This window comes from Morchella sextelata, assembly GCF_020137385.1.
Source record: "Morchella sextelata strain SCLS chromosome Unknown scls_18, whole genome shotgun sequence".
In the NCBI taxonomy this organism is placed as follows: Eukaryota; Fungi; Ascomycota; class Pezizomycetes; order Pezizales; family Morchellaceae; genus Morchella; species Morchella sextelata.
Genome location: NW_025408633.1, coordinates 232,619 through 251,424, shown reverse-complemented (window position 1 = coordinate 251,424; position 18,806 = coordinate 232,619). Strand labels below are relative to the sequence as shown.

Genomic DNA, 18,806 nt, shown 5'->3' with positions numbered 1-18,806 from the left:
GTACCGCCGTCGGGGAAACAACTTCGATAAATTTGCATTTCAATGGCCGAGCGCATAGGTTTCGTTTTAAAGGGAAAAAAGGCAGAAACGGTTGAGTAGTTCCGAATTCCAGGGGAGATGCCCAGCGAAGAAGAGGAAGCGATGAGTATGAGTTAGGGATGTATATTTTTTTTTTTTTATTTTTTTGGGGGTGGCACGTTGCACTCGTTATGTGTGAATGCACCTGCGTAAACGAGTTTCTTTCTTGATGCTGCTGCGTGCGCCGTTGCATAAAGTACCGCAGTACCTAGGTGATGGTTATTTGGAAAGTACCACTGGCGTACAGAGGGTTTGTTCTCACCTTACCTCACTCTTCTCTTTCTTCCTTGAACGCCTGAACGACGAACGGGCGGCGTAACTGAGTACAGGTCGCGATGTCCTTGACCTGAGTAGGTGCATAGCCTCAAGACACGCACGGTCGCAAGTCGCACTCGCATTCTCTATGCAACCGTGTTCCTTGTTCTGTGAAGAAAAGACTGGTTGGTGGGACCTAATGTAGGTGTGGGACCTAAGTTATTTGGGGGAGGGTAGGGTAGGGATAACCTGACTTGCATAGTATTGCGAAATTTCTCTGGTAGAGTCACATATGCCCTCGGTCGCTTGTGTGTGGTGGATAGTACCATAGACGGGGATGTAGGGGGATGCTGCACTCTCTTTGGTGTGGATGCTGCTGTGTCAGTAGTGAGAAAGAGTTGCTTCTCTGGTCTAGGCTAGTGGTGTGTGGATGGATGAATTTGGAGGGAGAAGGTATAATATCCCCGCCTGCATCCCACGCCTCTTCTCTTTCCACTTCCTCCTTCTTTCTGCTCACTCTCGAGATCCCCATTCCTTATCATTGTGCATCCCTAGGTTCACCTTTGAGTGACAGTTAGCACTCCTTCCAAAAGATTGATTCTTACTGCATCTAGAGAAACTTCACTTGTCGTTTTTTCCCTACCAAAAAAGAAAAATCACAACAATATTTATCAACCATCATCCACAACCTTATTCTTCCCCATACTTACATGCTAGAGTTACGAATAACAGATCTATCGTAACTACTTATCTCTCTCTACGTTTTGATCAATAAATCGAAACGTATCCTACCATTACAATCAAAACACCAAAAACCACATAATGCAATTCGAGCATCCCGCCTACTCTAGTCCATTCTATCCTCCAGGATACGGCTACACAAGCCCCCCACCAGGTGGAATGCCTCCCCGCGCGAACTTCTATGAAGGTGGCTTCGGCGCCTCTATCCCCACCCCTGCCCCATCCCCAAGAACCCCGAGTGCCTCGAGACGCAGGACTCAAGATTTCAGTGGAGGAGTTTCGGCAGAGTATGTTCACCACAAACGTCCTTCTTCTTCCAGAAGGAGCGGTCATGAACACAGTGAATTCCCCCATGAACAGTACCACGCGAGTACATCCTCTCCTCGTCCAGGTGCAGGTCACAGAGCCGCATACATGAACCCGACTCCTCTCCACACCCCACCACCATCCGCACATGCCCACCACAGCAGTGGCAGTGGTACAATGCCGAATATCTACTCTTACGTACCGGGCTTCACGGCTCAGCAAGCCGAATACGTGAGTCCCTCCTCCTTCCCCTCAGAAGATTATCGTGGTGGTAGTTCTAGTCGTCATCGGACACGGCCTAGCAAGTCGGGACGTCGGCGTCCGCGGTCCTACTATTATACCTACTCTTCCTCCAGGCCCGTCACTGACTCTTACCCTTCCCGTTCACAGTTTCCCCAACAATCATACACCCCTGGCCCTCAATCACCTCCCCCCACCCGCGATTCGGATGGTAGAAGGTCAAGGACCACCAGGCGTCAATCGACTTGGCAAGCCGGTGAACCCACCCCCCGCTCCCCGCCACAGCAATCGAAGCCCAAGTTCACCAGATCTCAGACCGAGCCAGCTAGCACCGATGCTGAGGCGGTCAGACGCAAGGCTGCAGAGCATGGAATTCCTCAAGACTACTCTTTGAAGAACTGGGACCCAGAGGAACGACCAATCATCCTCTTGGGATCAGTTTTTGATGCCAACTCTCTGGGAGAGTGGATCTTCAACTGGACCAAGTACCACCATGGAAAGACCCACGACGCCACAAAGACTGCTGGTGGATTGTGGGAGCTTCTCACTGAGCTGAGCTCCAAGTTGAAGCGTGCTAGGGAATTCTTCGGGTACATCAAGGCACCAGAGAACAGGGAGATCTTGGATGACTTCATGGAGAGTGGAGAGAGGCTTTGGCAGAAGTTGAAGTCCTTGTTGAGGAATTGCGAGGATTACATGTGGAGGGGCGCCCGAGGTGTCGCTTCGCCAGGCCCTCAAGACAAGCCAGCTGTCCAGATGGGAAAGAGGTCTGGAGCTGAGTTTGTTGACGCGATGTTCAACGGCGAGAAGGAGTGGGAGAGGACGGAGAGACTCATGAGGGGCATGGCCACTTGGTGTCAGAGGTTCGAGGTCAACTGCGAGGACATCCTGCGAAGTCCCAACGCTTAGGTGGAAATCAGCAACCAAAAGTTTACACGGCGTTCTTTTCACTGGAATTGAACAAAAAAGTTTTTGGACCGGTTTGTTAAACATTTAGATATTTGAGGCGTTATTTCCTATTCAACTTTTTTTTTGATTTTTAATACCCACTTTCGATACCCTCTTCTTTTTTATACTTTTGTGACTCTTCTTATGTTTTAATCACTATTCTGGTCTATGTAAGTTTCTTTCATTTCGGTTTTCATGGGCTGGGAGCATTTCCACAAAAGCAATCGGCTGTATTATTAGTTTCCTACTTACACGGGTGGGTTGGTGGGCGGGGAACTTTTTGTTTTCGTGATGGGGTTTTTTTTTTATCTTTATCTTTTATGTATTGGGAAAAGTTATCGGGTTCTTTTCTTCATTGGGAATATTTTTGGTCCTGTTCATTGGTTTTCATTTTCTTTCTACTATTCCTTTCTTTCTGGAAAAGTTATCTGCATACAAGGGGGTCCTTGAATCTTCTGGCATGCTTTGAAACTTTAGGGTTTATTATATATTGGTTGGTTTTTGGGGAGGGGGATTAGTTTTCTTTTTTTGATTTTTATTTGCGAAGATACCACTTGTAGTTTTGTTTTTTTGTTTTTTGGGTTGGAGGAGGAGTCGAAGATGGTCGACGTACGCCAGTGGCGAGATGAGTGAATTATCGCGGGGTACGGAGAAGGAGGATTATTTTCGGACCTTCAAGTTTTGACAGGCTTGTCAGAATATTGTGACTGGTTATACGCTTTATTTCTTTTGTCATAATACGATTCTCTTTTGTGTTTTATTTTGCAAGTTCGCGCGCTCCGTTCATTCTCCCCTCATTCTTCTACCCCTCCTCATGCCTCATGGAAACCCTTCCTGCATGCATGCACACATCATCGTTCATCGTCATCGTCAGCACACTGAACACACACAAAAAATCCCTGCTCCATCTTTGTTTGAATCTATGAGATCGCGTGGTCGGCGGGTGTCTTGTTTTCTGGGCTTGGGAATCCTTGAGGTCTTGACGTCTTGAGGCGGGGTTGGTTGGTCTAAGGGCTTAATATTTGAGAATTATTGTAACAGATGTTTTTGATTTCACGGAAAAGTTTCAACAGAGAAAGACTGTACTTGTAATGGATCATGTTTTGAAAGAAGTTATTGATTTCGAGATTTGTTTATTTCCTTTTTCTCCCCTTTGCTTTGTTAACGTTTATCTGCTGCTATATAAAAACAACGAATAAAAAAAAGAACATTCGCTGGCGACCTTTATCTTCCATTCATATAACCTAGTAGAGTACTTATCTATATCTATGTGCTGTAAAGGCGGATGTCGATATAGATATGCCGTATGCTGCTTGCTGTATGGCAGGCCGATGATTGATTGACCTGAAAATCAATGTGAAGCATCGTAGGTTTCGGTTAACGAACAAACCATCCAGCACTGATATGCGGCGATCTCTCCGTCCGACATGACATTTGCACCCCTCAAAGTCTATCCTGCGCGCGCGCGTTGAATTCATGAAGCCTCCCTCTCCCTGTAGACCTTTTTTCTTTGGATGCCATTTATTCGCGATAGCTACTCGTACGTTACTCTAATTGCTTGTTTTTTCTTCTTTCCCATTTGTATTTTAGGACCGAGACCAAGATCGTCCCCGCTACCAATCATGGACAGTGTTGGAGCCTCATAACCTTCCACCTGCATTAAGTGTATGTATGTAGGAGGTAGACCCCGCCCCACAAGAACCAACCATCCCTTAGACGCGCAGAAGAGTGAGAGTGGGAGAGGACCCGTACGTCCTCCCCCCAAAAATGAAAATAGGGAAATGTGAAATGGAAATGGAAATGCAAACGTGGAACCCTTACATTGCATCACAGGAAGGGGGTTTGCATCAATTATTAGTTCTAGTAGCAGGTAGCCCCGCCCTCGCTTCAAGCATGTTCTGTTATTAATTGTTGGTAGAGCAACTAATTTAGCTAACTAGTACTAAGATTAGAGGTCACGTTCTCGAGTCTTGATCAAGCTCCATGATTTAATGCGGGGACGGAGAGGGCGGACGAGCGAAACGGAGCTTGGATAGATAGAGATCTCTCTTCTAGATCTGTTTCGCCTCGCTACCTGCGGCGATGTTCCAAATAATTCATTACCCCTCCTCTTCATGCTCATGACGGAGCTAGCTAGTAGATGCTCTAGCTAGCAGAGTATCATGATCGCAGCAGGCACGCGCGCTCACTTGGTGAACCTGGGTTAGGGTCCCCACCACCCAAGAGTATGGCATTGTATCGCACCATGCTTCTACCCCTCCTTTACTAGTATTCTCAATCTCCTCCACCACCCCCTCACCACAAGCAAACCTGTCTGCTCAGCGGCAGTGCAGGCACGTGCCGAAGGGTTCGGTATTGGATTGGATACCAGCCCAATTGTGCGGTATTATGATGGGCCTGGGGATTGCGATGCGAGGGAACCTTTCAATTGGGGAGGAGGTACATACGTACTCTAGGGACGTAGAGTAGGAGTAGGTAGGTCATAGGTGGGTGGCTTTGATATCTAACCACCTTATTTTCATTATGCAGGCAAGCAGACAGGCAGGGAGGGAGGCTGTTTCCCGCACACCGGAGGGAGAGAGCGGATATGTTTCGTCTCGTCACGGAGAGACAATTTCAAGACCTGGGCTGGAGGTACCGTACCTACTCTGCTCACTCTGCTCGTAATTCATGTATGTAGGCAGTAAGACCTACATACATATACTTACATCAAATTTCAATTGTAGAACACTAGATGATAATTCTGCTGCTGCTCAGCCCGCCTATTTTTGCGGCTGCAAGGAAAAAAAATAAAGATTGCGTATCCGTAATGATTGATATGTACCTTGGTAAGGCGATCCCAAAAAAAAAAAAAGAGCTGAGTTTTCAGTTCAGTTCCTGAGAGCTTCCAGCTTCCGGATCCACCGCCGATCCTGAGGTTGAGGTTTTTTTTGCAACTCAACCAGCCTGCCGGCCGGCGCAGAAGTTTTTCCTTCCCTCTTCCTCCACCTCCTCCTTTGTTCTGTCTCACCAACCCCCCGTAGGATGAACAAACTTGTTTCCCCGACAAGCCACCTACAAAAAAAATAAAATAAAAAAATTACACACATACTGTGTGAGAGTCAGTGAGACCCAGCCCCGAAAATTGAGGTGGAGAAAATGAGGTTTTACAACGTTTAGGGAAAGAAATGCGAATGCGGAAGAGGGGTTTTTCTGTTGGTCTAACCGCATTTTATGCAGTCAGAGTTTAGTTAGTTGTGGAGGTCAATGACCAATTGGGGCCCTTCTGGAAAAAGAGAGCTTTTAGGTTGTTGGTCACTTATCCGCTCACCTGTGCGAGTTCGCGAGAGCGTCGAGTGGACTCGGGCAGGTATGAAGGCAGATAAGGCCTTGTTCGGCCCGCACGCGACCGGGCGGATCATGGATAAAATCATGATAAAGCGTGCAGGGCACTTAGAACTCAAGTCACCAAATCATTTGACAAGGCTCTTTTTTCTTATTTTGTGGCGCGTGTTTGTTACCCGGTTCCGTTAATATTTTTTGTTGGGCTTGCTTGAGTGACGAGGGAATAAAATGGACTTCTTGACTTGTCTTGTGGGACGGGGATTACGGGATGTGCGTACATACATTCCTGCAGGATTGGCACCGAGTATGTAGGTAGGGTATGGCATGTAAAAAGGTATGATGTACCTACTCAAGATGTATGTGCTTCACTAGAGTATGTATGTGAGTAGCTTCATGACCACAAGAGTCACAGGCCTGTACTCTCCCTGGTGGTTTTTGTTGGAAACCCTGGGGATATTTCCAACAAAATGTTGGTTTTTGTTCGACAGCCACAAAGTTCTGATGGCAGATGTCTAAAGTCTCCTCCACCTCCCCCTGGCAGTAGTTGGCACACATCACATGAAAGCGAGAAGAAAAAATAAATCAAAAAATCAACACATTTGCCGTGTCTTGTCACTCACTAGTCATCACGGAGAGTAAAGCATGCTATATGAAACGAAACGAAACGAAACATCCTAGAGAGAGTGGGAGAGATCTCCCGTTCCTCGTGGTCAGCGGGCGGCGGGAGCTAAGGGCTGTGTTTGTGGGACCGAAGGAAACTCCTTCGTAATCTAACGAAACGAGCCTCATGAGCGAACGGGCCACAAGCTGCCCTACTACCGTACCGTTATGCCCTAACGAACGTTAACCAGGGCGTGGGATCTGATCATAGAAGCTTATGGTCTGACGAAGAGAAGATTGAGGCGGCGAAATGTTCAGACGAAGGCTCTGTGTGTTCCTGGGTTCCTGGGAGGCTTTGCGCAACAACTCTAAAATTGTTTTTTTTTGCTTTGCCTTTGTGCTTGCCTTTGCTGACTGACATGACGCAAGAGAGAAACGGCGCGGCGCGGCGATGGATGGATGGATGGGATGGGCGGATGTTTCAGTAAGCAATCTAATCGCAAGCGCCGGGAAGGAGGGATGATCTGAAAAAAGTTACATACCTCTAAATTTAGAATCAAAAATCAACCTCTCAAACTAAGTAGAAACTGTAAAGAAAGAAAGAAAACAAGCAAGATGCCTTCTCATCAAGGCGGCGATGAAAGCTCGAGATGATGTTCCAGAATATCTCTTCCCCTCCATCGTTCAGCCGCGCGCGTCATTATGCAGCAGCTATCACTGACTGATTCATTCACTCTCGAGATGTGAATACCTAGTTTTGAGTGGATGGAGTTGTTTAAATTGTGATTGTGCAACGGTCAACGGTCCAGACTCAAACGGTCAGGCATGCAGTTTGCATTTGTGACCGAGTGTGACCTTGATTTTGACGACGATGGAGGATAATAAGAAGCAGGGTTATTGCCGCCTTGGTGATCGGACGGGATCGAGAGGTTGAGGGGTGTCGTTGTATGGTGGTTGCAATTGCGAGCAAGGTTTTGGCACATACAGGTGTGATAGGTTTAAGTACTGAATCGGTCATCGACAAGACGAGAGTGAGTGATGTGCACGACAGATGAGAATTGAGGAAATAAATGATTAAACAATTAATTCTCATGGGCTGTCATGTCATTGAGGTGGTGGAGTAAGAGGTCGTGGTGGTGGGTGGTGAAGGTAGTACACAGGTTCATGAGCCGGAGAGCAGCATCGCGACGATTTCAGACAGAACTATAGAGTAGAGTAACTAACAAGATTTTGCTTCTAAAATAGCCGAAGCCGAGCTCTGTATGCTGTGCGATCATGTTGGAGGGAGGATGCAAGTGCAGTTTATGAATTTATTCAGTCTGGTATGTCCCGGTAGTGTGTGCCTACATAACCGCCAATTTATCAACGACGGCTCTGCTCTGCATGTTCGGCCTCAGGTCTAGACTTGAGCTCTCACGGCGCGGGCCGACAATGGGTAATTGAACGACAGCTATAATACTCTATATTATACATCCGCTCTAAAAGTGTATTCAGGAGTACTCCACTTGGCACTCGAGGCAGACTCTGATACCTGGTTCTCGGGAGCTGTCACTGTTACAATGAGCATCAGCATCACCACGAAGCTTAAAGTCGTGATACAGCACCCTGTGCGCAAGATGCTCCAGAGAACAATGGACCGCACAACCTGCGTCGTGGAAGCTACAGAGCCTTCGCACTCATGCTATCTCAACTACAGAACCCATTCCGCGTCTATCCTAAGGATCTACTAAGACATTCCTGCCAAGAGCCCCTAGATACGACCACGTTCATTCCCATGGATCCTAGGACTGAAACATGTCAACACGATACCAACTATCATAGCTCAGGCATCAAACTATCCTCCTGTGATAGGCCAAGATATGTAGGGCTATCTACCCAGCATCCGCCTACACCGTTGATAACCGGCAACCTGTTGCGGTTGGCTGGTGAGAGGTGCGCCCCAACTCGATTCGACATACGAATAGGTAACCAGCATGAATAAAAGCTGTTGTGGTGCTTCACGTCCTCAGTGGGGGCCAATTGCTGAGAGGCAGACCGAAACGAGATAGCTACTCTTTCAAACGGCACGGCAAGGGGCAGCGTGCCAACTGGCACCCTCGGGGGAAAGAGGTCAGGAACCGTGGCTCGTCTCCACTGGCTTGGGCGTGCATTGCGGGACATCGTTGAACGGTCCGGCGCGGCAATGCACCTCACCGAATTAATTCTCCTGAGAATGAAGATCTCCGTTCATTCGTGATAGAAGCATGTTCTGTCTGTGCAATTATGGCACAGAGACGGGCAGAGGCCCTCGACTGGAGTTTTACTTCAAGGTCACGAGCAAAACCTACGCTGGAATAGCAATATTTGGACGCGAAGCGGAAAAAACATGTCGAAGATACGGCGTACCATACTCAACGGGCGATAAGATATTTTCTTGTGGAACTTTTCTTCACATAAGCGCTGGCTGATACCGCTTGCGCTGGAGAGTACGAATCCGGCGCACCTGGCATCAGGCAGACATGACACTTTTTTACTTTCAATCAAAATCAGTCAAATCCCACTAAATTGCGAATCTGGAACAGCCTCCTCGCCCCACATCTTTCCCCACGCACCCTTCCCCCCACGTTTTTTCAACTGGAGATCCGGGGTGCGCGCGTATCGATAAGCTCCCCACACTCACATACATTGCGCACGGACGGACTCCTGCAGATACCCTCAACTACCGGGGTCTTATATATCAGCCCACTCAGAGTATCTCCTCTGGATCTAACATAGAGCCAATGCCTATTCTTAAATCTGAAGGAAAGCTATCCCTTATGCAGGGGGGTAGGGGGGTTGTTTTCAAGCAGGTACCAAAAAGAGAGAGGGAGAAGCCAGATTCATTCTGAGACTGGTTTCTGTTCTTCTCTAGTGGGAAATAGTGGACGTGTCACCATATAAGTCGAGAATTGTAATTTTGGCTTGTTACCACGGGACCGGATGTATCAGGGATCTCCCAATCGCTAGTTTCCCTGAAGCCACATCTCCAGTGTGGAGGAGCCGTGACAGCTCAATTACCATAGTCCTCTGCTGCTTGACACTTTCTTAGGCTGGGGGGGGCCTTGGTAACTCCATGTAGGTGCTTTGGGACCTTGTGAATTGTGGAGGTCAGCCTTGAAGGGGTGGAGGCATAATTTATCTGACCCGACTTCTAGTTTGCTCAGTATATCTGTACATTTAGAGTCGAGTGCATAAGTGTAATATTTCAGCGGTTACGGTCTATTATACGTAATCAGCGAGAAAATATGATATGAACTCCTCGTTAATCAAGCTAACCAAAATCGTGATAGTAGTGATTGGAGCTTACAGTAGCTTTGTCTTTGAGGCAGATTAGGCGTGATCTTATAAATAGCATTGTCCTCTGATTCTTATCAGCGCAGCTGTGCTTTACATATTCTAGTTCAGTACATGCTGTAGATATGTCTCCGAGCATGTCTGCTGCAGATCATACCCACAGACTACCTAGACTAGACTACATATATGTATGTATTAATCAACTGATACAACATTGACGCAAGCCCACAAGCCTCTAATAACGTGAAGCAAAATATATATCTCGATCCTAGCTGCGCGTGGGCCTTGAAATTCTTCAGAGCTAGGGAACAAAGGATAAGCACGCCGGGAGCTAGTGGAAGTGTGCAGTACCGCAAAATCTGAGAATATTCGTTGCGAGACAACAGGGGTATAGGCCAACCAGAGGCAGTCTTTGGACGTCAATATGCAAGTTTTGGTGTAGGATATCCCTGCTGCAGCGCAACGAAATTTCTCAGATTTTACGGTAATTCTCCTGCTGGATTACATCATGACCTCGAACCGCTTTGTAGAAAATGATCGCGCAGTCCTTGTAATGCAGGTAATTATTTGCCTTGTTTCTTGTAGCGCTAGGTACGCTGTTGGAGTACTCTACCTAACTGTATGTACTCTCCACGTACAGTCAGCGAGACAGTTCTCTTCTCGATATCGACGTTCACATATGTAGTCTGAAAAGATTTTTTTTTTCTTGCCTGCAGAACCGCGCTCTTCCATTGTGGTCATGATGTTGTTCTGTGGTTGTTGTTGTTAGGTTGAGAACTAGTAGTCTGCGGTAGAGTGTATTGTACATATGTGCATTTGTATGAGAAGTGCGAAATGATACAGGATCACCAGATATCATTCGTGGCCGATGCGGAAGTGTGCTACTCTACTTTTGGATCTCAGGAAGTGCTTCCTATATGAGATGCACTTTCTCCGTTATGAATTCCTTCTGCATGTGGATTAGCCTACCGCCTTAGGAAGCTGTCACACAGATACATGTAATATTGGTAGCTGAGCAGCTGAGCCCGAGACATACTGCCTAAGAGGGCAATTTCGACGTCTTGTGTAACATTTGTACCTATGGTGGTGACTCGAGTCGATACGGGATGAGGTAAGCGTTTGGGGGATTGCAAATTTTAGCTTTGGACCCTTAATCATTAGTCGTATTCGTACTAAGGCAGAAAAGCAGAGGTCAAATAAAACGGGTTCGTTACCAGAGTAAATGATCGGAGGGTTGGATTGGATGACTGTAATGTGACACATAACCAGTTCTGTGGCAACGGTCTTCTTCATTCTCAGCTTAGGTTGGCATGTCGTTGCCTTCTCGTGCTCTTGTTCTTTTTTTTATTTCACGGATCGGATGACACGCCAGTAATGTGGGAAGACGACGACCCACGGTTCCAGGATAGCTATAGACCTTGAGCCGGTCCCAATTTTGGGGAATGTTTGGTAACGTTAGGCAGAGGCTGTGGAATAAGCGGGAGTCCTGGTCTGAAAATTACACTTACTCGGCTCAGCTGGTTATCTGGTCCCTAGATTAGACTTCGCCAGTCGGTTATCACATTGACGTTGGTGACATCAATGTGAAAACCTGGGTCCAATACCTGTGAAGCACTGGTTGTTCCTTCGGATATCAGTATTCGTATTTATTTTCTTCGCTCGGCGGAGCCTCATTTAAAAATATGAGTCTACGCAATCTCTCAAGTCTGAACCATTGATATTTTTGCTCTTTGATCCTCCCGAGGAGCATATGGCTGGCCCACGTTGAGTACTGCTGTACGAATGTGCCCCGTGAACCCTCGATGATGGCCCCTTTTCATTTTATCAAAAATCACGAGGTGCATGTAGTATTTGGGTCATAGGTCAAATGACTCGGAAGAAATCCGCAACTTGTTGTTCTCTTGGTCCCCGCGCGCATGCGCAGGAGAGGGACAGCGTGACATGTCCCGCGAGTCCCGACGGTTTATGGAACACTCATGGGGGTAAATTGATGCTGTCAAAGACACAATGGATAGGTTACATGCAGGGTGAAGTCGTTGATATCGATGGGGCTGCAGAGTGGAAAATTTTCACTTGGCCGATTTTTAAACTGTAATATCTATACTCATGAAATATCACTCGGAAAATTCGGATCAAAAGGATAGTTTGCGTTGAGTCCTCTCATAGCTGTACTCACACATAAGAACACTGCATGATAGTATTGGTTAATAAATTAGAGGCGATCAAAAGAGGAGGTTCCCATCTAGAGAGAAACCCCCCATATTCATGAGTTCGGACACATTCTACCACAACTCACACCCCCAACCATGAGTTTCAAAAAGTACTAAGTGTGTCCCACCAAAATACAGTTGCAGTTTGAGGCTAGCTAGGATTTGCAGTGATTTAATGCTCTTTGGGATTGTATTGATGATTAACTATGGTCAATTGCCGACAAAGAATTCTAATTTATGCCATCTATTTCTACAATGAAAATCAAAAAAGAATTATCTATTAACTGCTTTCTCAACTAATAAGGACGTTTCTTCCTCTGAATACTAAAGAGCTAGTCTTTAGGTTGTTTTTGGCGATAATAGAGGTCCGATCTAATCATAAAGCAACTATTGGGAAACTTGTAATAACCAAGTCGGTCTGTACTTTTGGCCGTATGTGTCTTGTGTCTTGTGTTGCAAGAGTACTGGTAAAGACGGAGAATAACTATGTAGCCGTTGTTAGGAGAACAGAATATAATCGAAACCTTTCAAACTTAAGGTCAGGTATATCAGATATATTCTGTTGCTAGGGAAGAATTTCCAGACAAATCTAGAATTCGCCAGCCCCCTCCCATCTTCCGGAGCAAGAGAGAACATCATGATATATCACTCGACTCTACCAAGACACAGTGAAAAGGATCAGTCGCTTTATCCACACTTATGTGGGGTAATTTATGGTTGTCAACTCATTAATTGTGTATTTTATTTGGGGTATACTTACCGGTTTACCATCAACATTTACAAAGCAGCCAGGTATTCTTTTCTAGCATTCATATGTCGCCGTGATATATCTACAGTCAAATACCGCAAGAGAGTGCCCCTCCAAGAAGCAATAAAACAAGCAAGCAGCCCATAACACCACAAACACTAAAGAAATAGAGAGAAAAGAGCGACAATTCGTACATTAGAAAATATATACCCCAACCAATCCATCGATAAAACTCCCAAACGCGAAAAAGCTCCCACTTGTATTGGGGGGGGGGGGGGGGAGAAGAACATCCCTTCAAACCAATCCTTGGTTACTTCCTTATAATCTTCAGCAATGGCTCAATATGTGCCCTCCTACTCAACCCTACTCTGAACTTAACAGGCCCCTTATTAATCGGACTATGCAGGGTCTTCGATTTCCCCTTCTCTGCAGGCTTCTTGCTCGGTGTTTCGGGTTGCGTCTTTAGTTTAGGAGGCTGCTGTGGAGGTAGCGGCGGTGGGGTAGCCTCCTCCTTCTTCTCTCCGTCCTCTTCGTCGGCGGTCTCTTCTACCTCTGCCTCTATCCTCTCCTTTTCTCTTTTTGCCTTAGCTGCCGCAGCTCTAGAGATTTTAGGCTCCTTCTTTGTAGGTGCCTTCACGGGCTCCACGGGAGGAAGATCCTGCACGTTCTCCCCGTCATCATCAGAGTCCTTCACCATCTCGTTGGACAACCGCGCCTTCTCCTCCCTTGCTGCTGCAGCTGCTTTCTTGGTCACACGCGGGGCCTTAGGCTTGGTCTCCTTCTTCTGATTCTTCTTGGGCTCCAGATCGCCGTCCCAGCCTTCTTCATCGGAGTCTTCCTTCCTGCTCTTGCGTCTTTGCGCAGGGAGCTTCTTTTTAGGCTCCGGGTCTTCCTTTGGTTCGATAGGCACAGGGACCGGAGGGGAAGAGGGAGGGGGAAGGGGGGCATCATTCATGTTCATGACTGAGATGGAAGACAGAGGAGATCCACTTTCATTGCTTCCTGTGACGGCCTGCTTCTTGAGCATTTGCCATTTGTGTACTTTTTTGGGCTTAGGCACGAGTTGATCTTCACTGGGCTCGACCGATGGAAGACTATTAGTCACTGCGATGGAGCCCGAGAACTCCTCTCCAGGGTTTGTAGTGACATCCGTCTTGGTACCTACCATAATTGCTGCCGCATCTTTGGGAGAGCTAGTACCAGAAACTTGAACTGTGACTGACCGTCTCACTGCAGGATGCACCGCTAACTCATCCTCGGAGTCTGAGATCGTCACAGTCTCGATCGGCTTGCTTTTACTTCTCTTTGCCTTCGCCTTCTGCTTTTGCACCTCTACGCCCCCACCTTCTTCAACCACCGCAGATTTCCGCTTCTTCGCTACAGGTTTCCTTTTCTTTGTGTTTTTTACCTCGCCGGCCCAGGTGTCGTCGTCTCCTGATTCGGGGTCAAGGTCATTCATTGTCTTGCGCCGGGGAGCAGCTTGTGACATCCCTTGCCTGGCTTTCCCCTTTGCTGCACGCCACTCGGAGGCGATCGGGAATACGCCGAAGCCGTTATCTGCGGTAAAATCAAGATTCTGGTCTGTTGCGGCACGCTTCTTGTCATTTTTTGCTTTTTTTGTTGGTGGCTTATCCTGAGGCGGGCTGTTCTGGAGAGATGATAGCGTGCTGTCGGAAGGTGCTGATACAGCTGCTAGAGGAGCTGCATGTGGGGGATCCAAGTGTTGAAACCCGATCTGTGATGGCCGCAGCGAGGGATCATATGGGGGGTCTGGAATCGTACTGAGCAGCGAGGGATCATATGGGGGATCGGGAATCGTACTGAGCAGCGGGGGATCATATGGGGGATCGGGAATTGTACTGAGCAGGTCCGGTGTACCGTAGGCACCGTTACCAGGTGGATTCTCCGGTAATTCCGTGGACGAGTACAACACCGGAACAGGATCGTACTCCGCGCGACGCTCCTCGGGGAGGACTAGATGATCCTTACTAAGATCCACCATGAAATTGTGTGGCGTTGGTGGGGCTGGCCCTTCTGTCCCAGCGACTTGGAACTCAGTGCTCCGATTGAAATTGAGAGTGAGGTCCCCATCAAATTCCAGACCCGTAGTAGAAGTAGCAGTTATCCTCGGAGATTCCTTGGGTTTCCTTTTCGGCTTTGGCAGCGGCGGCAATAAATCCACTTCATGCGTATTATTCCTTGTAGATTTCCTCCCCGATGTCGGAGTTTTTGCCAAACTGGGCCGCCAATCATCTTCGGATTCGTTAAGGTCTATAATTGACATGCCACCAGTAGACTTTGCCCGCTTTGCCGGCTTCTTCTTACTGCTTGGCTTCTTCTTTCCGTCATCGTAGTCACTGACGGCCTCGTAGTCGTCTCTGTTGAAAGTCGTCTTGTTCTTCTTCTCGGCTGGTAGCTGCCGCTTCCGTTTGTTTGGGCGAGCGTCTTCGTCCTCCTCTGATGCATTGAAAGCGTATATATCCTTCTCCAACCTCCCATCCGTAGTCTGCCGCCGCTTCGCTTTCGTCCTTTCTGAGTGAGGGTCGACAGGGGTCTGTGGAGCTACAGCGCCAGTCGAGAGAAGCGCTGCATGCGCTTTATCGATCCCTCCCCGCTGGATTTCTAGAGAAAGTGTGTCAGGTCTTTGTCTTTGTCTTAGAGGTGGGCTGAGGGGCAAATACCATCGGTGCTGGCGGGGTTGGTGGATTCTGAAAGGAAGGGAGCTTCAGCGGCTGGCTGTAGCTGCCAGCCTTGAGGGGGCTCATCCGGGATTGCATCGTCAGATTCGGCTTCAGAGTCGTGGACGATGAAGTTGGGATTCGACATTGCTTCCTGGTGGGGAGACGCGTTGGAAGAGTTTAGAGGGGAGACGCGTTGAGGTGGTGAGTAGGGGCGCTAGTGAAAATCGGGGGTGATTATTGAGATTCATGATCAACCATGCATGGGTGCACAAACATGGTTTCTTACTTCGTAGCAGAGCTTGTAGTGGGGATTTGAATTCGAATTTTCTAAGTGGGCTAAACGTGCAAATTGAACAGCCTTGAGAACCCTTTTGTGGGGTCATGCCTCAGTCTGGTCTGGAGAAGAGCACAACCGTGTCTCGCGTGGCGGCATTCGAGGTAGATATATAAGACCTTGATCGGACATGGTTGGTGGAATATTCTAGTACCGGAGAGTACAGTCGAGTGAGGGGTTGTGAATCTTGCTAGTCTGATTTGTAATCGGGGTTTGAAGGGCTTCTTCCCTTGTGCTCTCTTTATATATTCTTCCTTAAGCTTGCAATTGGGTTTTCGCTTCCTCGGCCACGGGATCATCAGCCTCATTATACTACCTTATTCCTCTAGTACAGCTCGAGTTCATTTTTTCGCTAGTCCGCGGGTAGTAACGCAACCTAAAACTCGTGAACTACTATCATATATATATGTATACAAGTGGTTTCCGGCCTTCGGCCGGTACTACATGTATATCAATCAGTCCAATATACAGGCAAGCCGCTTTGCGGCTTATTTTCTCTATTTGCCTATCAGTCGGGACTCTCAGGCCGCTGCGCGGCCCTCGACCCCTCCTGACAGGTAAAGTCCATCACTATATCTGCTTGGTCGATATGTGCATTTTCTGATATCCTCCATATATCAGTGGACAGGTCAGACAATTTCTCCAGTTCAAGCTGCAATTATATCCCTTTAGCAGCCACCAAACCGCTAAAATCGAACTATTAATCGATTCCCAAAACCAGTAGAAAACCTATTAACAATCTAACACCACTCAGCATAATACTCTATGTTCATATCCAACACAACATGTTTCAAATGAAACAAAACCTCTCTCTCTATGAGCCAATCAGAAGCTTTTAAATGCACATGCATATGCAGGTTATAATTATATACTTATTAGATATCAAATGAACTGAGGAAAAAACATATACCGATCAAATTATCTGATTTGTATATAGTGCAAAAAGATCGATCGTTCTATCTTGGATCTTGCATGAAATAAGTCAAAAGGTCCATATGCATAGGATGTTGGCCTTAAATTAATTTTAAGAATAAGCTTAAGACCTCTAGTTGATTCAAAGAGATCACCGAGAGGATAGCTATAGGCTACTCTAAAACATATCTAACATGCCCGCGGCCGTTGGCAAATCGGCACCCGTTCGAAGCTTTGAATTTAGAGAAAAACTACATGTACATACAACACACCTATAAAATATGTACTATTATGGCCGAGAATATGAAATATCAGACTAGCTGTGTCTGTGTTCAAATTGGTTTGAACCTACAGATCTAGATATATGTGGCATGGGCATAAATGCATTTGGAATTCATGACTCTGCAAATGAAGCCAAGAGAATGATATCGGTTAGCTCAATTTCAAATGTGAAACAGAGTTAACACATGAATAACTTGTTATACCTTGCCTCATCTAATTTGGAGGGATGTCTAACCTTCTACTACATTTATTGTGCTAGCTTTATTGAGCAAAGGACCGGGGGAGATACAAATTGCAAATCAAAACATTATTCACCTTATACGACCACATGAGTGAACTACACATCTATAGGTGAATTTTCTTCAACTTCGAATGACTATTTTAATGAAACGTTTCTTTGTATCAGGCTAGTTATGCGTACTTGATATTGTTCCTTGGTATTTTATTCCTAATCCTGTGCCTGTCATCATGCATGTTAAGACGGTTGTGTAAGAGACCAGCTACTGCGAGATACATATGCCCGACATTCACAAAACCAAATAGAACAGATATGTAATTTGCTTATATTTATAGGAAACGCTGTGCCATATTCGAGGCATTCAAAGTGTAAAGGCATGAAAATTTATACTAGTCATACTACATGTACCTTCTCCGTCCCGAGGGAGCATGCTATCATGATGGAGATATCTTCCTAGCTATGAGTGGCTAGTGCAGTACATGGTAGCAAATCCCGTTAATTAAACCCCCTAGGGGCTCAGCTCCCGCGAGTTTTTACATCTCGTACTTTGAATACCCCTAGTGAAAGTCAATTTTAACTTTCCGGCGTTATAATATGGAGATACTGTACAGGCGATGAGGTGCACTGTGGGAGATACGTGTCACAGGGCATAACGGAATCTATCATGGTAAGCTTCCCCAATCACATCTTGACCTTGTCCGATCCATCTGGAGTCCAAGTCCACTCCATGGACTCAGAAACATCACAGTCCCGACCTCTGCTTTGGCCTACAGTTAGTGACTCCAGGACTCACTGAAATCTGAAAGGTATGATTCCATCCCGATATGCGGTCGGATCAGGGCTGCAGAGATGAGTCTTAGTTCTAATTATTGCTGAGTTGTTCATCAAGCTCAATGACGAACGTCCACTATGTTTACTCCAATCGAACGCCAACTCAATCTGAAGAACTATGCCAGGGCGCCTGATGAAGCCCATAGATAGTCGAGAAGCTATCTAGGTGCAAATAACAAGATCAGGAAACAGATGAGATCTCATGAGCCATCACTCCATCTGTCTATCTGCCGGTGGTCTGGGCTGTTGCTAATCGTGTCTGCATATTATCACATGGCAAATGCGTCACCATTCAACCTTCCCATTCCATTCAGAGATGCGTACAGTAGCGAATCTTCTTTTCTTGATTTCAAGATCCAGATAGCTGCCGGAAATTAAGCAACAGCTCACCAACTCCGTCTAAATGCGATGCGAACCGCATCCGCCAGGGTTAGGGTTGATTAGGTTGGCAATTCCTGTTGTGCCAAGGATGAAATCGCAGAGCACCGGACATCAGGCTCGACTCAACTCATGATCACTCCTGAACCAAAGCCAACACACACACTCCGCGCCCGCGCAGATATCATAATTCATGATGATCGAAAAACATTTACGTATTGTTTCTAGCACATACACAGCTTAAGGAATATGTCGGAGAAGAATTGTTCCTACCATAATAACACCATCACAACGGTCCGGGAAGGTCCGGTTAAAGATGCAAAGTCCTTTAAGCACTCAATTATTTCAGGCTATAACAATCGAGTCTTGCTGATTATGATTATATCTA

At 46.7% G+C, this 18,806-nt stretch overlaps 4 protein-coding genes across 4 annotated transcripts; 2 read left to right on the top strand and 2 right to left on the bottom strand.

Moving 5' to 3' along the window:
* Positions 1-1,155: 1,155 nt before the first annotated feature.
* H6S33_004587 (uncharacterized protein) lies at positions 1,156-2,529 on the top strand (the record flags this gene model as incomplete). The annotated part of the gene is made up of 1 exon (XM_044836312.1): positions 1,156-2,529. One exon carries the CDS (start codon positions 1,156-1,158, stop codon positions 2,527-2,529), a length of 1,374 nt encoding a protein of 457 aa, XP_044690560.1.
* Positions 2,530-7,875: 5,346 nt separating this feature from the next.
* H6S33_004586 (uncharacterized protein) lies at positions 7,876-8,222 on the top strand (the record flags this gene model as incomplete). The annotated part of the gene is made up of 2 exons (XM_044836311.1): positions 7,876-7,927; positions 7,987-8,222. 2 exons carry the CDS (start codon positions 7,876-7,878, stop codon positions 8,220-8,222), a joined length of 288 nt encoding a protein of 95 aa, XP_044690559.1.
* An 85-nt stretch (positions 8,223-8,307) lies between these two features.
* On the bottom strand, positions 8,308-8,652 carry H6S33_004585 (uncharacterized protein; the record flags this gene model as incomplete). The annotated part of the gene is made up of 1 exon (XM_044836309.1): positions 8,308-8,652. One exon carries the CDS (start codon positions 8,650-8,652, stop codon positions 8,308-8,310), a length of 345 nt encoding a protein of 114 aa, XP_044690558.1.
* Positions 8,653-13,072: 4,420 nt separating this feature from the next.
* H6S33_004584 (uncharacterized protein) lies at positions 13,073-15,588 on the bottom strand (the record flags this gene model as incomplete). Its single annotated transcript, XM_044836308.1, has 2 exons — positions 13,073-15,384; positions 15,444-15,588. The coding sequence occupies 2 exons, from the start codon at positions 15,586-15,588 to the stop codon at positions 13,073-13,075; spliced, it is 2,457 nt and encodes an 818-aa protein (XP_044690557.1).
* Positions 15,589-18,806: the final 3,218 nt, after the last annotated feature.